Below are 14,194 nucleotides of genomic sequence, written 5' to 3' on the forward strand. Positions count from 1 at the left end.
CATAAGAAGAGCCCAACAAAATCGCAGTATTTTATTTCATATTAAGAACAAATTTCCCATGGTCCTGAAACTTCAAATTGTGTGGTTCAGTCCTGATTAGTTCAGTTATCAGTTTAACCAATAATCTATTCTTCTCACCATCTGAGCCATCACTTAAAATGAATAGTCTCTAATCACCACCTCAAAGTCCAGATTTGCCTGGGAGAGTACAGCTGTACACACACACACACGCATTTTTCTGAATACCAGGATCCAACGGAGAATGTGTGATGGACTTGGGACGCTGGCATTGCTCAAGATAAGGAAAAAGGAGTCATTTTTAGAACCAGTTAGAGGATTTCAAATTTATAACTATTCCACCTGTTGAGCGGTAGATTGATACGCTAACAGCAGTGAAGTGCAGGCTGAGTGACGTGCAGGCAATCCCTGGCTCCTGTGCCAGGTCCATCAATGTCTCTCACCCTCACCATGTTGACAATGTCTTGCAGAGCACCATGATGTGGCTGTTTGTAAGCATTGCTTGTTTAATGTGCACCAGTGAAAAGTCAGATGGAAGCCCCGAGGTGTCCATGGATGTTGTAAGTCCTGACTTCTCTTCCTTCTCTTCTGGCTTGGGCATGCCAGCTACCCATGCTGCCATAGTCTGGGCAGGACCCGTGGTCTCTATCTGTGTATCTTCACCAGGGTTTGATACTAGGGTTTTATGAGAGCTTTTGTCTCCCTGTGCTTGTTTACACAGAGATTTATGGGAGACATTTATGGGGGAGTTTGGTCCAAGTCGACAGATTTGGTCAATGCAGCTGTCTCGGGCTTGGAGCTTCACTGTCATTGCTGCCCTGCTTTTCACAAACTTGACTGCAACATGAAAAGCAACACTGGGTCTTTCTTTACCTGCTCAGGGAGTGAGGAAAACTCACACCTGCCAAAAATTTTAGCTGAAGTCATGACTTCGCAGCATTGGTGGAAGGGACAGTGGGAGCTCCCTACTCCATCCTCCCACTGACAGCAAGAGTCACCACCACCGGCTCGGGGTGACCACTGTTGGCTTCGCCCAGACCATTGCCTCCCTGGGAACCAGTGCCATGCTGTCCCTTCCCACAGAGTGACACGCGTCCCTTCCCACAGGGTGAAATTGTCCGCTACCATGGGTACCCCTACGAGGAGCATGAAGTGATGACAGATGATGGCTATTACCTCACTGTGCAGAGAATTCCTCATGGCAGAGACAACTCAGCAAGCACGAGCATCTCCCACAAAGCAGAGGCACAGGGCTCCAGCATGTTCTGCCCCAGTAAGTGCCACAAGAAGATCTGCCTGGTCCAGGGACCCCGAGAGCTTTGCTGGGCTGGAGTAGGCCATGGTCAGGGCTGCCTCATCATGGGCTGGGTCCTCAAGGAGACAGCTTTCCCGGTAGGATTAGCCCCAGGAGCAGAAGAAATGCAGGTGCCCACCACATCAACCTTCTCATTCTGAGCGGATCTGCTCCAAAGAGGAAGGAAAAGATAAGGAGAATGAATGGGACAGAGAAATCTTGCCCCAGGTTTTACCCCAGCTCCAAGTCAGTGGAGCAGTAAAAAGCCATTTGTCGAAAAAAAAAAAAAGCCCCACATATCCAATGCAATGCCACCTCACCATTTCAGCTCCTTTCTGTTCTTCACTTGGACTGCTGCTTCAACTTGGAGGGGGTGACGCCCCATTCTTGCCAAGGTGTCCCTCTCCTGGGAAGCAGGAGGACTGGCATATGAACATGGCAAATAAGTGTAAAAAGCCAGATTTCCATTCACGACACTTTGTCCTCAGCTGTCCAGGGTGGAAATGTGAGTCTTCTTTTGAGAATCTAAAAAGCAACAGAAAAAGAGGAGACAATGGGGAAAATAAAAAAAAAAAAAAAAAAAGAAAGGAAAGTCACTTTTATTTCAAGTCACTTATTTGCCGTGTTCAAAAGGCACCATGAGGAGGGTGGTCTCCATGCAAAGGGCACTGTCAGTGTCCAGGCAGACACGAGGCTTAGTTTTTTTCCTCCTGGGAGCATGATTTACTGAGCTCCATTCAGCATGGAGTTCAGCCTTATTTTTCAGCTTCATTATATTGATTTTCTCTGCCCTAGGATGACCAAAAAGCCTGCTTTAAAAACAGCTTTCCAAAGAGGCTGAGGACAGAGGTGACCATCTCCCTGCACTGGAGTTGCTTCCCCAGGGGGCTGCTGCCAAAAGTGATGCCTGGATGTGAACCATCAGTTTTGGTAGTGGTCAGAGAAAATGATCCTACTCTTCTTTCTTCAGCTCCAAAGCCTGCGGTCCTCCTGCAGCATGGCCTGGTGTTGGAAGGAAGCAACTGGGTTACCAACCTGCCCAACAGCAGCCTGGGCTTCATCCTTGCTGATGCTGGCTACGACGTCTGGATCGGAAACAGCCGGGGAAACAGCTGGTCACGAAAGCACAAAGAGTTTGAATTTCACCACAAGGAATACTCAGCTTACAGGTATTTTCTGTGAGACGGAAGGGTGGGCAGGTACCTGGTACCTTCAGCAGTGTCTGTAGGCTGGAAGGAGCAGCTCCACTGACAGTCGTACCATCTGCCAGTGGGCATAAACTGACACCACCAAGATGCCATGGGGGTGCCCATACCTGCCAGAGCCCTCATCCACTCCCCAAATAGTCATGCCACTACTCAATGTGTCCTGCCTGTCATTCTTAAGGTCAGAAACAGCGATTTTGTCATGTGCCTGTCTTTGTTGCAGCTTTCATGAGATGGCCATGTATGATCTTCCAGCGACAATCAACTATATTCTGCAAAAAACTGGACAGGAGCAGTTATACTACGTGGCTTACTCTCAAGGCACCACCACAGGTACTGAGGAGGAGAGCAGACCACTGACGGAGTTACATCAGCCGCACACCCCCAGTTTGGGAGTATTCTCCTGAGCGCCTGGACGGGGAGGGTAACACCTGGGCACATCCAAACAGCAAAGGGAAAAGAGCAGGTGAAAATCCCTATTTGCTTTAACAGAACAGTTTTGAGCACTGACAGCCCACAAACGGTTGCAGCAGCGGCTTTTGGTGCATCCCACTGCCACCAGACCCCAGGATGGGCTTGCAGGAGCTGCAGCTGGGCTGAGCAGTCAAGCTGGGAGCTGAAATGCATCAGCAGCAAAAGCTTCAGGTCAAGTCACCAGCCTGCTAGAGCCACCTCCCAGGGTCCTTCAGATGGGCACACACACTTGGGAGTCAACAACTCCTTCAGAAATAACAGAGCAGGGTCTGCTTCCTTCTCGCTCCCACAGGTTTCATCGCGTTTTCATCCATTCCTGAGCTGGATCACAAAATCAAGATGTTTTTCGCCTTGGCTCCTATCACCACAAACTCCAATATGAAGTCACCCTTGGTGAGGTTGTTTGACCTTCCTGAGGTGCTGGTTAAGGTACATCCTCACCATATGCTTGTCTGGTGTGGAGGGAAAGGAGGGAACAGGAAGGTCTCTTCGCCTGAGACACGCAGTGCTCGCACATCACTTCCATTCCCTGCCCTCCGTGTGCACTGGGCACTGAGCCGGTGCATTTGCGCCTGTGCTCTTGAGCCTGCGGGGCACTGAACGGTGTAAAGCATCCTCCCGTCCAGCCCTCATCTGAGAAGAGCTGTCTCTATAAATTGTTTTGGGGTCCATCCTCCTAGAAGAAACCTCTTCTAGGAAGATAAGGGCTCTTCCATTTCTGAAAAGCCAAAATTACAAAGCACAGCAAAGTTGTAGCGAGGAAGACAGCAACTTTCAGGGGTGAGCAGAGAGGTGGGGAGCATCTGGAGGCCAAAGACGAATGTGAACCACACTGACCAACGCCTTTGGCTTTCACAGCTCATTTTAGGACGCACCGTGGTCTTTGATAAGGGCGAGCTCTTGCAGCAAGTGATTTCCAGTCTGTGCAGTTACACCATCTTTAAAAGGTTCTGCTCTTTGGTCCTTTACTTGCCTGGCGGGTTTACCAACAGCTTAAATGTGGTATGTACACTCCAGCTTACCTTTTAGGTGGTCTAGTTTCTCACTGGTTGAGCCCAAGCTGTCAACTAGCTGCCTTCACCTGGCCTTTCACATGTTTGATTCATTGAAGAGTCTGGCCATTGCATTAGCACTTTGCAAGCTAGGCATTGCATTGGCCATTGCGATGCTCTCGCACTGGCACCAGAGGGAAGCCCAGAGTGCACACAAGGTCACACATCCAGCAGGCACATCATCTCCCCAGCAGGGATGATGCCGAGGGGAAGAGGGCAGAAATTCGGTGCTCTGGGGGCTCACAGTGCTTCTCTTTCATTAAGTGATTTGTAATTTCACATTTGTTTTGATAACAAACCAGACTTTTATGGAATTAACTCCCTTTCAGTCCACTGCCAGGAGAGGTGGGCCCTCGCACTCTTTGGTCTACCATGCTTTAGAACATATTTATCCCCAAATCAGAGACTTTCCCTGTGCTCCACCGCACTGAACACAGAGTCATAGTAGAATTCAGGCTGGAGGCACCAGGGCCCTACCAGGGCCAACACTACACCTGCAGTAGGTTGCCTGGGGATATGTCCAGGCGAGCTGGGTGGGGTGGTCCCAGTGATGCCCTGCTTGTATGAGGAAGGGCTATTTCCTTGGGGCCAGTCAAGATTTCAAGGTCCAGATCCTGCCACAAACTGCTCCTGTGAGTAAAACTGGATGCAGATCCATGTAGAGTACCAAGCAATAATAGCTTGATCATGGATGGAGTCCCAACTGGGCCACTGTTTCTCAAGGAAAGTGTTGGTGTAATTTGTTAGTAATCCAAGGAGGAAACATATCAGAAACAACATGTAGAGCTACTGTGATGAGTTGCACATTGTCTTTGGAAAAGGATCCTGAGTACAAGATATGGAGTTTTACTTTGGTTTGAAAACCACATAGACTCATAACACGACCCAGCATCCCACAGGGGTTGCTCAGCTCACTGAAGGGAGCTCCACAGCACCGTCCATGCTGCTGCCTGCGGTGTGTGTTCGCATGGCATGTGGCTGAGCTGTGGCCTCCCAGAGCTAAGATGAAGCAGTTTGTACAAATGCGAGCTCCAGCTAGCCTCTGTGAGTGAAAGACACGTGTGGCTACAGAATAGGACCAGTTTTATTTCTAATGGGGTTTCCCTCCGTGCAGAGAATAAATGTCTCCAACGGTTTCTTGCAGAGCCGCATAGATGTCTACCTGTCCCGCTACCCTGATTCAACATCTCTAAAAAACATGTTACACTGGCGTCAGGTAATATTTCTTGCTGCAGAATAAGATTGTATGCAACCAGGGCCCATGTTCTCTTCTCACAGCTGCTGAGGACCTCTTCTCAGTGCTTGGGTATAATCCTCCATTGCTCTCCCTGCAGAGCTATATTAGAGAGAAATGGGGAAAATTGACAGGAAGCACTGGTGAAGATGCAGTTCTTTTGGCCATGACTCTCAAGAAAAGATGACCAAGAGTCTTTGGACCCAGTAGGAGATAGAGATGGAAGCAAAAACTGGTAATAAACAGGAGATGCTAGAGTAAAGGCTAAGAGCTGAGTGTCAGTAGACAACTAATCATACAACAATTAATAACAGAAAATGTGCACAGACACATATCCTTCCCTTGTAGACATTGACCATGATAGACAATGGAAACTTGCCCAAAGGTTTGAGTCCCATATTCTCCAAAGCTAACTCTTGGTTGTATGCTAGGTGCACGGTGGGTTTCTGGGGCCTCCGCCTCCAGACACCTGTGTTCTGCAGCTCGCCATCTGCTAGAGATGAAAGACAGGAGCAATGCCTGACGATCTTGCAGGCCATGCTGAGATCTTCCTGGGGGTTGAGCTCCCCTCCCAAAGACAGTATCACACATAACAGATATCATCCTTGAGCATTGGTGGCAGGAGGGAGCAGTGTTCTTCCCGATCATCTCTATTGTCTTTCTTATGGTCCCCTCTAACGCATGGGTAATAAACACAGTTCTCCTCCTTTTCCAGGTTTACCAAACAGGGGAATTCAAATATTATGATTATGGCAGTGACAACATGCTTCATTACAACCAGGTAAGAGAAATCCATTCTCATTTGTCGGTTTTAAAAGAGAAAAAAAAAAAAAGAAAAAAGAAAATGACAATGAAAATATTGCAGAGGCTGAGACTGAATTAGATGGAACTTACGGAATTTACCATATAGGGTCAAACAGGTTTGTACCTTTCTTACAAAAAAGAGGTCTGTGATGTCATTCAGTGATAGTGAAAAATCCAGGAGCCCAAGGCATAGTCAGGGTCTCTGGTGACAGTTTCTGTACCATCTCTCCGGTAGGGGAGAAATTCCAAGCAGCAATCGGGAACATTTGAACTTTTTACTTGATCGTGACCTCCCAGGCTTTCCTTCCTCAAGCCACACTATTTGTCTTCCAGATCACACCTCCCTTCTATGAGCTGGAAAATATGAAAGCCCCACTTGCTGCATGGTATGGTGGCAAGGACTGGATTTCAGCCCCTGAAGATGTAAACATCACACTGCCTCGCATAACCAACGTGGCATACCAAAAGTACATTCCAGAATTTGTCCACTTTGATTTCCTTTGGGGTGTGCAAGCGTATGAACAAGTGTACAAAGAAATTCTTGAACTGATGGAGAAGAGCGCCTAGTGGCAGTAATTGTTGGTTTCTTGTTTGACATCTGGGACTTCTTTTAATTGGGGGGGAAAAAAGCGAAGAAAAAGAGAAAAAAGGTTCATTACACTGCTGCACTTGGTTTGGATACATATGACTCTGGCAAGTGAGGAAAACAAGCCAAAATCCAATGATCAGGAAAGCATGTAGGATTTAGGTTGAATAGGTTGAGGTCCTTGCAGAAGCTGGGCATGGCCCTTGGACCTCGAGTCTCCCAGATGCCTCACTCACGTGCGTTTCCAGCAACAAGCAATCTCAGTGTAATTTGGCTCCTGGTCGCTCTGGCAGGCTCTGGCCTCCCTGTGCCTGAGGTCCCAGCTGCAAACACCGGGACAGCAGCTCAGCTCCCTCCTGGATGCTGGTGTTTCACGAGAGTAGATGTGCTGGGATGGGACCATGTGGTGGGTAGAGCGATGAATCCTGCTGGTGTAGCTTTACCCACTTTCTGGTGACTCCTCTAGGCCAAGAATCCTAACACTCTGACATTCGTTGCTTTGCTTTACAGTCGGAAGGAGCTAGAAACCTTCTGCCTGGTGATAATGAAAAGAGCTCGTGGGGTGTTTTTGCCATGAGAACTGAACATTTAGCCAGTGTAGGGAACATCTTGCTCAAATTTGTGATGATTCAGACACCACCAGCCTTGCTCATACACAAACGTGTTTTCAATAAGTCCTCCCAGGAAACACCATTTTGCACCATTTTAGGCCCCAAGGCACAAACGCCAGGGGAAAGGTCGTCTTTTGCTGACTTTTAGGAAATGGTTTTGTCTTCTTTATGTGAGAGAGAGAAGAAGAGTCTGGTGGAAGCCAGTAATGAGTCTGGCTCTGTTCTCAGCTTCTGGATTACACTCCTTAATAATATATCACTCAGGAGAGGAATTGTGAATTTACCTGTTTGAGTAACTGTATTCTTAAAATACACCTAGGAGCGAGCAGGGCAAAGGATAAGGCTCTCTTTCCACAAAAATGTAGTAGTAGTAATAATAATAATAACAATAATAATAATAAAGTAAGATAGGGTCCACTGGGCTCTGTGTGGTTGCATTGCCTTAAGTCTTCAGAGGAGTACGGGGATTTTCAGCACAGAAGTCTTGCGATGTGCAGGCAAGGGAGATCCGCTTGTCCATCATTCCCCCACCTCAGGGATAACGTTCAGTGGTTTGTGACACTGGCAGATGCCCACTGCCCATGATGCAACCAGCATCCCGCACCCGCACCCCATGGGACAGAGGTGGGTGGCAGCGGGCAGGCTGGAGGCTGAGGAGGGGTGTTGAGTCCATGGCTGCTCTCCAGAGGCAAACTCTGTGTCTTAGCAGCATGCTTTCACCCACGTGTCTGGAGATGGTGGGACGGGGATGTAGGTGCATGTCCTTGTAGAAGAACTGCTACTTGAGTTGTTTGACAATAACTCAACCAGTGGGCTCCATTTGAGTTATTGTCAATGGGGACTGGCTGTAGAGGTGTTTCACCTTCCACCCTTACAGCTAGAATCAACCACAGAAGAAAACAGGATGGAGTGAGGTGATCTCAGGGTGTAAGGATTAGGCTATGGGTTAGATACGATCTATCTGAAGCGACAGCGATTAGCTACCTCAGTATATTTGCAATGACACTTTTTTCTGTGTGATTAGTTATTTACTGCAGGGCTTTGCCCTGGAGCTGCGTTCTTACAGGACTGCACGGTGTTCATGCCATGGATATCAATGCAAATGCAAGAAGATGAGCAACTGATGTCACCTACCTGGACTTGTGCAAGGGATTTGAGACTGACCCCCACGACATCCTTCTCTCTAAACTGGAGAGATGTGGGTTTGATGGACAGACCACTCGGTGGATAAGGAGTTGGCTGGATGGCCGCACTCAGAGAGTGGTGGCCAATGGCTCAATGTCCAGGTGGAGACTGGTGACGAGTGGCGTCCCTCAGGGGGTCCGTGTTGGGCCCAGCCCTGTTCAACATCTTTGTTGGCGACATGGACAGTGGGATAGAGTGCATGCTCAGCAAGTTCGCCAATGACACCAAGCTGTGTGGTGTGGTCGACACGCTGAAGGGGAGGGATGCCATGCAGAGGGACCTTGACAGGCTGGAGAGGTGGCCTGTGCCCGTGCCAACCTCATGAAGTTCAAGGGCAAGGTCCTGCACATGGCTCAGGGCAATCCCAGGTACAAATACAGGCTGGGCAGAGAATGGATGGAGACCAGCCCTGAGGAGAGGGACTTGGAAATGATGGTGGACCAGAAGCTCAACAGGAGCCGGCAATGTGCCCTTGCAGCCCAGAAAGCCAACCGCATCCTCGGCTGCATGAAGAGGAGCATGGCCAGCAGGTCGAAGGAGGTGATTCTCCCCCTCTACTCTGCTCTGGTGAGACCCCACCTGCAGCACTGCGTCCAGCTCTGGAGCCCCCAACATCAGAAGGACGTGGACCAGTTGGAGAGGGTCCAGAGGAGGCCACGCAGATGATGAGAGGGCTGGAGCAGCTCTGCTGAGAGAGCTGGGGCTGTTCAGCCTGGAGAAGAGGAGGCTCCGGGGAGACCTGATAGCGGCCTCCCAGTGCCTAAAGGGGGCTGCAGGAAAGGTGGGGAGAGACTCTTCAGCAGGGCCTGTTGTGACAGGAATAGGGGTGATCATTTTGAAATAGAGGGAGGTAGAGTCAGATTGGATATCAGGAAGAAATTTTTTACGCTGAGGGTGGTGGAGCACTGTCCCAGGTTGCCCAGAGAGGTGGTGGATGCCCCATCCCTGGAAACATTCCAGGCCAGGTTGGCCGGGGCTCTGAGCAACCTGATCTGGTTGGAGATGTCCCTGCTCCTGGCAGGGGGGTTGGACTGGATGGACCTTTGAAGGTCCCTTCCCACCCAAAACCTTCTGTGATTCTAAGACTCTTCTGTCTTTGCAAATAAACACCCAATGCTTACCAAGATGTTTTCCCAACAGACTTCTGAAAATCTTGCAAGAATTTATTTATGTTTAGTTAAAAAGCACAACCTTTGCACTTCTGAACAACTGTTAAGAAAAATAAGAATTACAGGGTTTAGTCTCTTCTTCTTCTGTCCAGGTTATAATGTTTCTGCAATTCCTGTAATTATCTGACACAATTTTTGTGTTTCATTATCTTCATCCATTGGCAGTCTCCCATGATGGAGTGTTTTGGTGTAGTTGTCTCTAAATCAGGTCCTGGAAGCGCTCTACTCCCTACAGCACTGGTTCTTGCTTCTCACCTCCTGTTAAAGGACCAACAACAATTGGAAGCAAGCAGAACAATAAACAATCAAGGTGCTTGTAGCACAAATATTGTGATGCTGTGTCATCTGGGACTGCCTTGATCAATGAACAGATTGAGTGACACGGCAAGCTGTCTTGATTTTGCCAGGACTGGAGCCCTCGCACATCTCAAGTCTGTCAGGCAAGTCAGAAGTCATCAGGCACGTCCGTGGTGACGGCACAGCTCCAAGGTCAGATGGGAACATCAGCCCATGATATTGGGGACCAGATGAACTCAATCTTTCACCCTTCAACTTCACAACACAGCACAAGGCCTTCACCATCCCAATGAATGTATTAATGGCACAGCAGTGTTCCCTTTTTATTCTCCATGTGTGAGCAAACCAACCTCAGTCATAGGCCTCCACATCTGGAGGATGTTGGTCATTCAGCCACTTGCTCCAATTTTCTTCCAGATGTGGTTGTGTTAAGCCATTCTTGATCTACTTGCATGTGGCACATGAGGCCAGAAGGGCTTAAAACTGTGTTACATCTCATTCAAAACACAGCATTGCACCATGTTTGCTGACCTACAGTTTTCTATTAGCATCACGGTCGATGCTAAAAAAGGCAGAATACACATAGACTGTGGAGCCTGTGGTCAGCTCCAGGCGGCGTCCACGCTGGAGAGGATTTGAACATCTCTACCACAGTGTCCTTCCCACTTGAGGACAATGCACAGGCACATGCCTAAAGCGAAGTTGCGCTTTTATAAGTAACCCTGGAATTGTTTTGGTGTCTGCTTTAAGCAACACACTGGCCTATGAAACTGATTTGTACTGGGATTAATCTAGAATGAGGTTTCATCAAGTCATGTCAGATGGTGCACTGCCTTTTCATGTTTTTTTAATCCTTAACAGCAAGCCTGACGACAGTTCCCAGCAGTCACCGGCATTGCTGAGTAGATTCAGAGTTGAGGACATGTTGCTTTTTGATTTCTGGAACGATGAGCAATTTCTATGTTGTTTCCTACGTTATTTCCAAATTTTCTTTTGAGATTGCTAGATGAATGCTTTGAAGAGACTCAGTAACTGGTCTTTGAGACTTGTGTTTTTGTGCATTGGTACTTTAGGCAGATGGGAATGGTGTAAGGCCATGGAAAGTTAGGGTTAGCCAAATTCTGATCTATAACTGCCTCCAGCACCCTTCACAAGCCTGTGTTGGTCTCCATTCCTGACCCTGGACTGTGTTGCGTGGGACATGTTACTGCTCCCTGAAGGTCTCTGATAGCCCTGACCAGGGCATTGGCTAAGCTGAGCACCATCAGCTTTTCTCCAATACATTGGAAAAAAGCCCAAGAGCAGTAAGATACCAAATTTGGAAAACTTTGGTATCTTTGGTATTTCTTTATTGAGAAAGTTTGATGAAGTTGGCCCAAGTCTGTTGATGAACAAACCAAACTCTTTTAGCTTTAAAATACTCTTTAAAGCCAAATGTATAATGAAGAGAGATCAGAGAAGTATGAAAAGTTCGGGGGTGTTCTGGGGTCTTCTGAGCAAAGAAAGAGGGAAGAATTAGCTGAGACAAACCACTGGTGACCACATCTCAGCCATTTTGCAACCGACATTTAGGAACATTTATGCTCCTGTTGATTCAGTTTCACTACTGTGAATAAAACCATTGCACAAACAATTCTAGCAAGATGTTGTGAAAAGAATCTGTTGTTTCATCAAGCTTCACTGTGCAACTCTAGCATAAGTAAAACCTCTACTAAATGTGTAATCAGAGATGCTGGAGATATCCCAGCCTAGCTGAGGGGCTTTAAACTAGGAGAGGTACAGCCAGATAAGCACTGCTTTCCTTATCAAGTTCTTTACTTGAGCAAGGTTCTCCAAGGCTACGGCAAGGGAATCATGCTTATCTGGCAGGGATTACACAAGAGTTGATGTTCTCCTATTGCTCAAATGAGAATAATACTCCCTTTCCCAGTTCAGGATGGCAGCTAGTTAAGCATCTCCCTGCTTGTGACTGGCTTACCCTTCTGCTTGGTGAGAGGCAACAGATAGAAGGTAACAACCAGCGTCCTGGGCGCACAGTCTAGCAGCCTGTACATGCATGAAAGCACCAGGCAAAAGACGGGAGCTGGAGGAATGGTATGCATTGATCACCAAGGACATGATTAACACCAATTAAGCTGATAAGCGCTGAGGAACGTGTTGCTTGCACCGTGATGCGCCACAGAGAAGGGGACTCATCAGCAGAAGATCTGCACCTGTTACCAGAAGGACAGCTGTGGGGATAGAACGCATTTCATGGCCTGTTTCTCTTCCTGTTATCCCAGGATGGGTTACGGTCCAATGATAACTCCAACAAGAAAACAGAAGCCACCCAGCAGCAATGTCGCCAAATATTTATTAAGTTAACAAGATGCAGAAGCAAAACATCACGCCATAGCAATTTTTGACTCCTAAAGGACGTCAGAGGCCAAGAAAGAGTTGGCCTTTAGGACTTAAGCAGAACACAGAAGACATATGGAGGACTCAGTAGCTGGCAACCCTTGTCTTCCATGGCATACTCAGTTGACCTTGGCCAGACCACTTGGATACACACATTTTGGCTCCTCTGAGGACGTGTGTATGAGAGCACTGATTGGTACAGCCTACTTGGTTAGAAAGTGAAATAAAATGCCTTTCTGTTTCTAAATTTTCTTGAGTTTTCTTACTCAGTTCCCACAACAATGCTGTAAAAACATCCCGTGAGTGTGGTTATATGCAGGCTTCTCTTGCCGGCTCACCTACCCCACACGCACCGGAGCCCCGCTCCGGGGAAAGCAGGGCATCACACGGATACCATCAAGCCAAGCCTTCAATTTAATGCTGCGCAACACAGGGTTAAATACCCGTACACCCGCTACGCACGCGAACGCACCCGCCCCCCTGCACCCATGGACCCATCCATGCCCGCCACGCACCTACCCCTACACTCATGGACTTATCCGTGCCTACCACGTACGTGGACGCACCTGCCCCCTGCACTCCTGGACTTATCTGTGCCCACCACATACATGGACACACCTAACCCCTGCACTGATGGATTCATCCGCGTCCAGTGTGTGAGTCGCCATGGACCACCCCTCCAGCGTACGTGCATCCCTTCTAATGTTACCCCACAGTTATACAGCTTCATGTTAAGATGCCCACGATAGCCTATCTGCTATTCAGTTGTGGACCCTACCATGTATTACGGGGTCTTGACACTTGTGCTGACACTTGTGCTGACACTTGTGACTATTGACAATTCTGGTAGTTGTACAATCACAGCAGTATCGTGACAGTATTGCTCTTTCCACATAAACTTGCACCTATGTGTCAAAACGCCTCTAACTTCAAATAACTTAAAGGTCTTCATTTCTGCCTTTGACTAAACTACACAAGAGTTTCTCAGTAAAAAGCTAGCTGCTCTCTGCTTGCAACTTCTATCCTTCCTGCCACAGTTACGACAGGAACTGTCGCTAAATCACAGATGCACTGCTCTGAGAGCCTTGTCCCTGAGGATGCTGGAGAAGTTTCTGCTGCCTTTCCAACCTCTGTTAGTGCCCAGTACTTAGTGCCTCCGCTAGATAACTCGTACCTGGTGGAGGCAGAGGGCAGCAGACTTGATAGTGGATGAAGTAGCCAACCACACAGGTGAGGTCTCTCCTGATGCTCCTGAAGGAAACCTGATGGTAGAGTAGAAAAACGCAAGTTGGATGAGGGTTTCTCCATCCATAGGGTGTTTTTTAACTCCTTTTGGGACACAGACTGAAATTGCCCTCTGCGCAATCTGTAAAATCCATCTTAAGTAGCAGGGTTTTTGTGCTCACGGGAGCGGGAAGACATTTTAAAAAGCCCAAAGTAGACACAAGGACAGAAGTAAGGTAACAAAACAGTGAGGGCTCTGGCCACACCTGCCATTGGGAAGATAGCGCCCACACACACAGTCCCTTTGTGTCAGCGGTTGTGGCGTTGACAGAAAATCGCAGCGTGGTGGATGGAGTAACACACGCGTGGTTTGGGCTGTGTTTCACAACTCGCATACCATTCATAGACTACGGCTGGTATGAATATTAGAAGTCAACCTAATCCATGAGCAGGAAACCTACACTCAAGCACAGCAGCTGGTAGCCAGCTTGTGTGGCTTGTTCTTTTAGGTGGCTACCAAGCAGCTACAGAAAGGTGCAGGTTGTAAGGTTACAGGCCAAAGGTGGAGAATGAACACCTTCATTCTGTGCAACACCTGTCGCTTCAGCCGAACGGAGGCGTTGCACAAGCTCTGCTCTGCCATC

The 14,194-nt window shown here is 48.1% G+C and overlaps 1 protein-coding gene across 1 annotated transcript; it reads left to right on the plus strand.

The window, feature by feature from the left end:
- Nucleotides 1-494: 494 nt before the first annotated feature.
- LOC104485948 (lipase member M) lies at nt 495-6,648 on the plus strand. Its single transcript, XM_010128459.1, has 9 exons — nt 495-578; nt 1,126-1,291; nt 2,283-2,481; nt 2,741-2,850; nt 3,284-3,420; nt 3,850-3,993; nt 5,188-5,259; nt 5,993-6,058; nt 6,415-6,648. Exons 1-9 carry the CDS (start codon nt 495-497, stop codon nt 6,646-6,648), a joined length of 1,212 nt encoding a protein of 403 aa, XP_010126761.1.
- Nucleotides 6,649-14,194: the final 7,546 nt, after the last annotated feature.

Source organism: Chlamydotis macqueenii, chromosome 7 (assembly GCF_036417535.1).
Source record: "Chlamydotis macqueenii isolate bChlMac1 chromosome 7, bChlMac1.mat, whole genome shotgun sequence".
Classification (NCBI taxonomy): Eukaryota; Metazoa; Chordata; class Aves; order Otidiformes; family Otididae; genus Chlamydotis; species Chlamydotis macqueenii.

Excerpts from the sequence above, each read along its gene's own strand:
- LOC104485948 (XM_010128459.1), top strand. The coding sequence starts at position 495 with ATGATGTGGCTGTTTGTAAGCATTGCTTGTTTAATGTGCACCAGTGAA. Across the intron at positions 1,292-2,282 it reads CTCCAGCATGTTCTGCCCCA|CTCCAAAGCCTGCGGTCCTC; the intron begins GTAAGTGCCACA and ends TTCTTTCTTCAG. Across the intron at positions 3,421-3,849 it reads TTCCTGAGGTGCTGGTTAAG|CTCATTTTAGGACGCACCGT; the intron begins GTACATCCTCAC and ends TGGCTTTCACAG.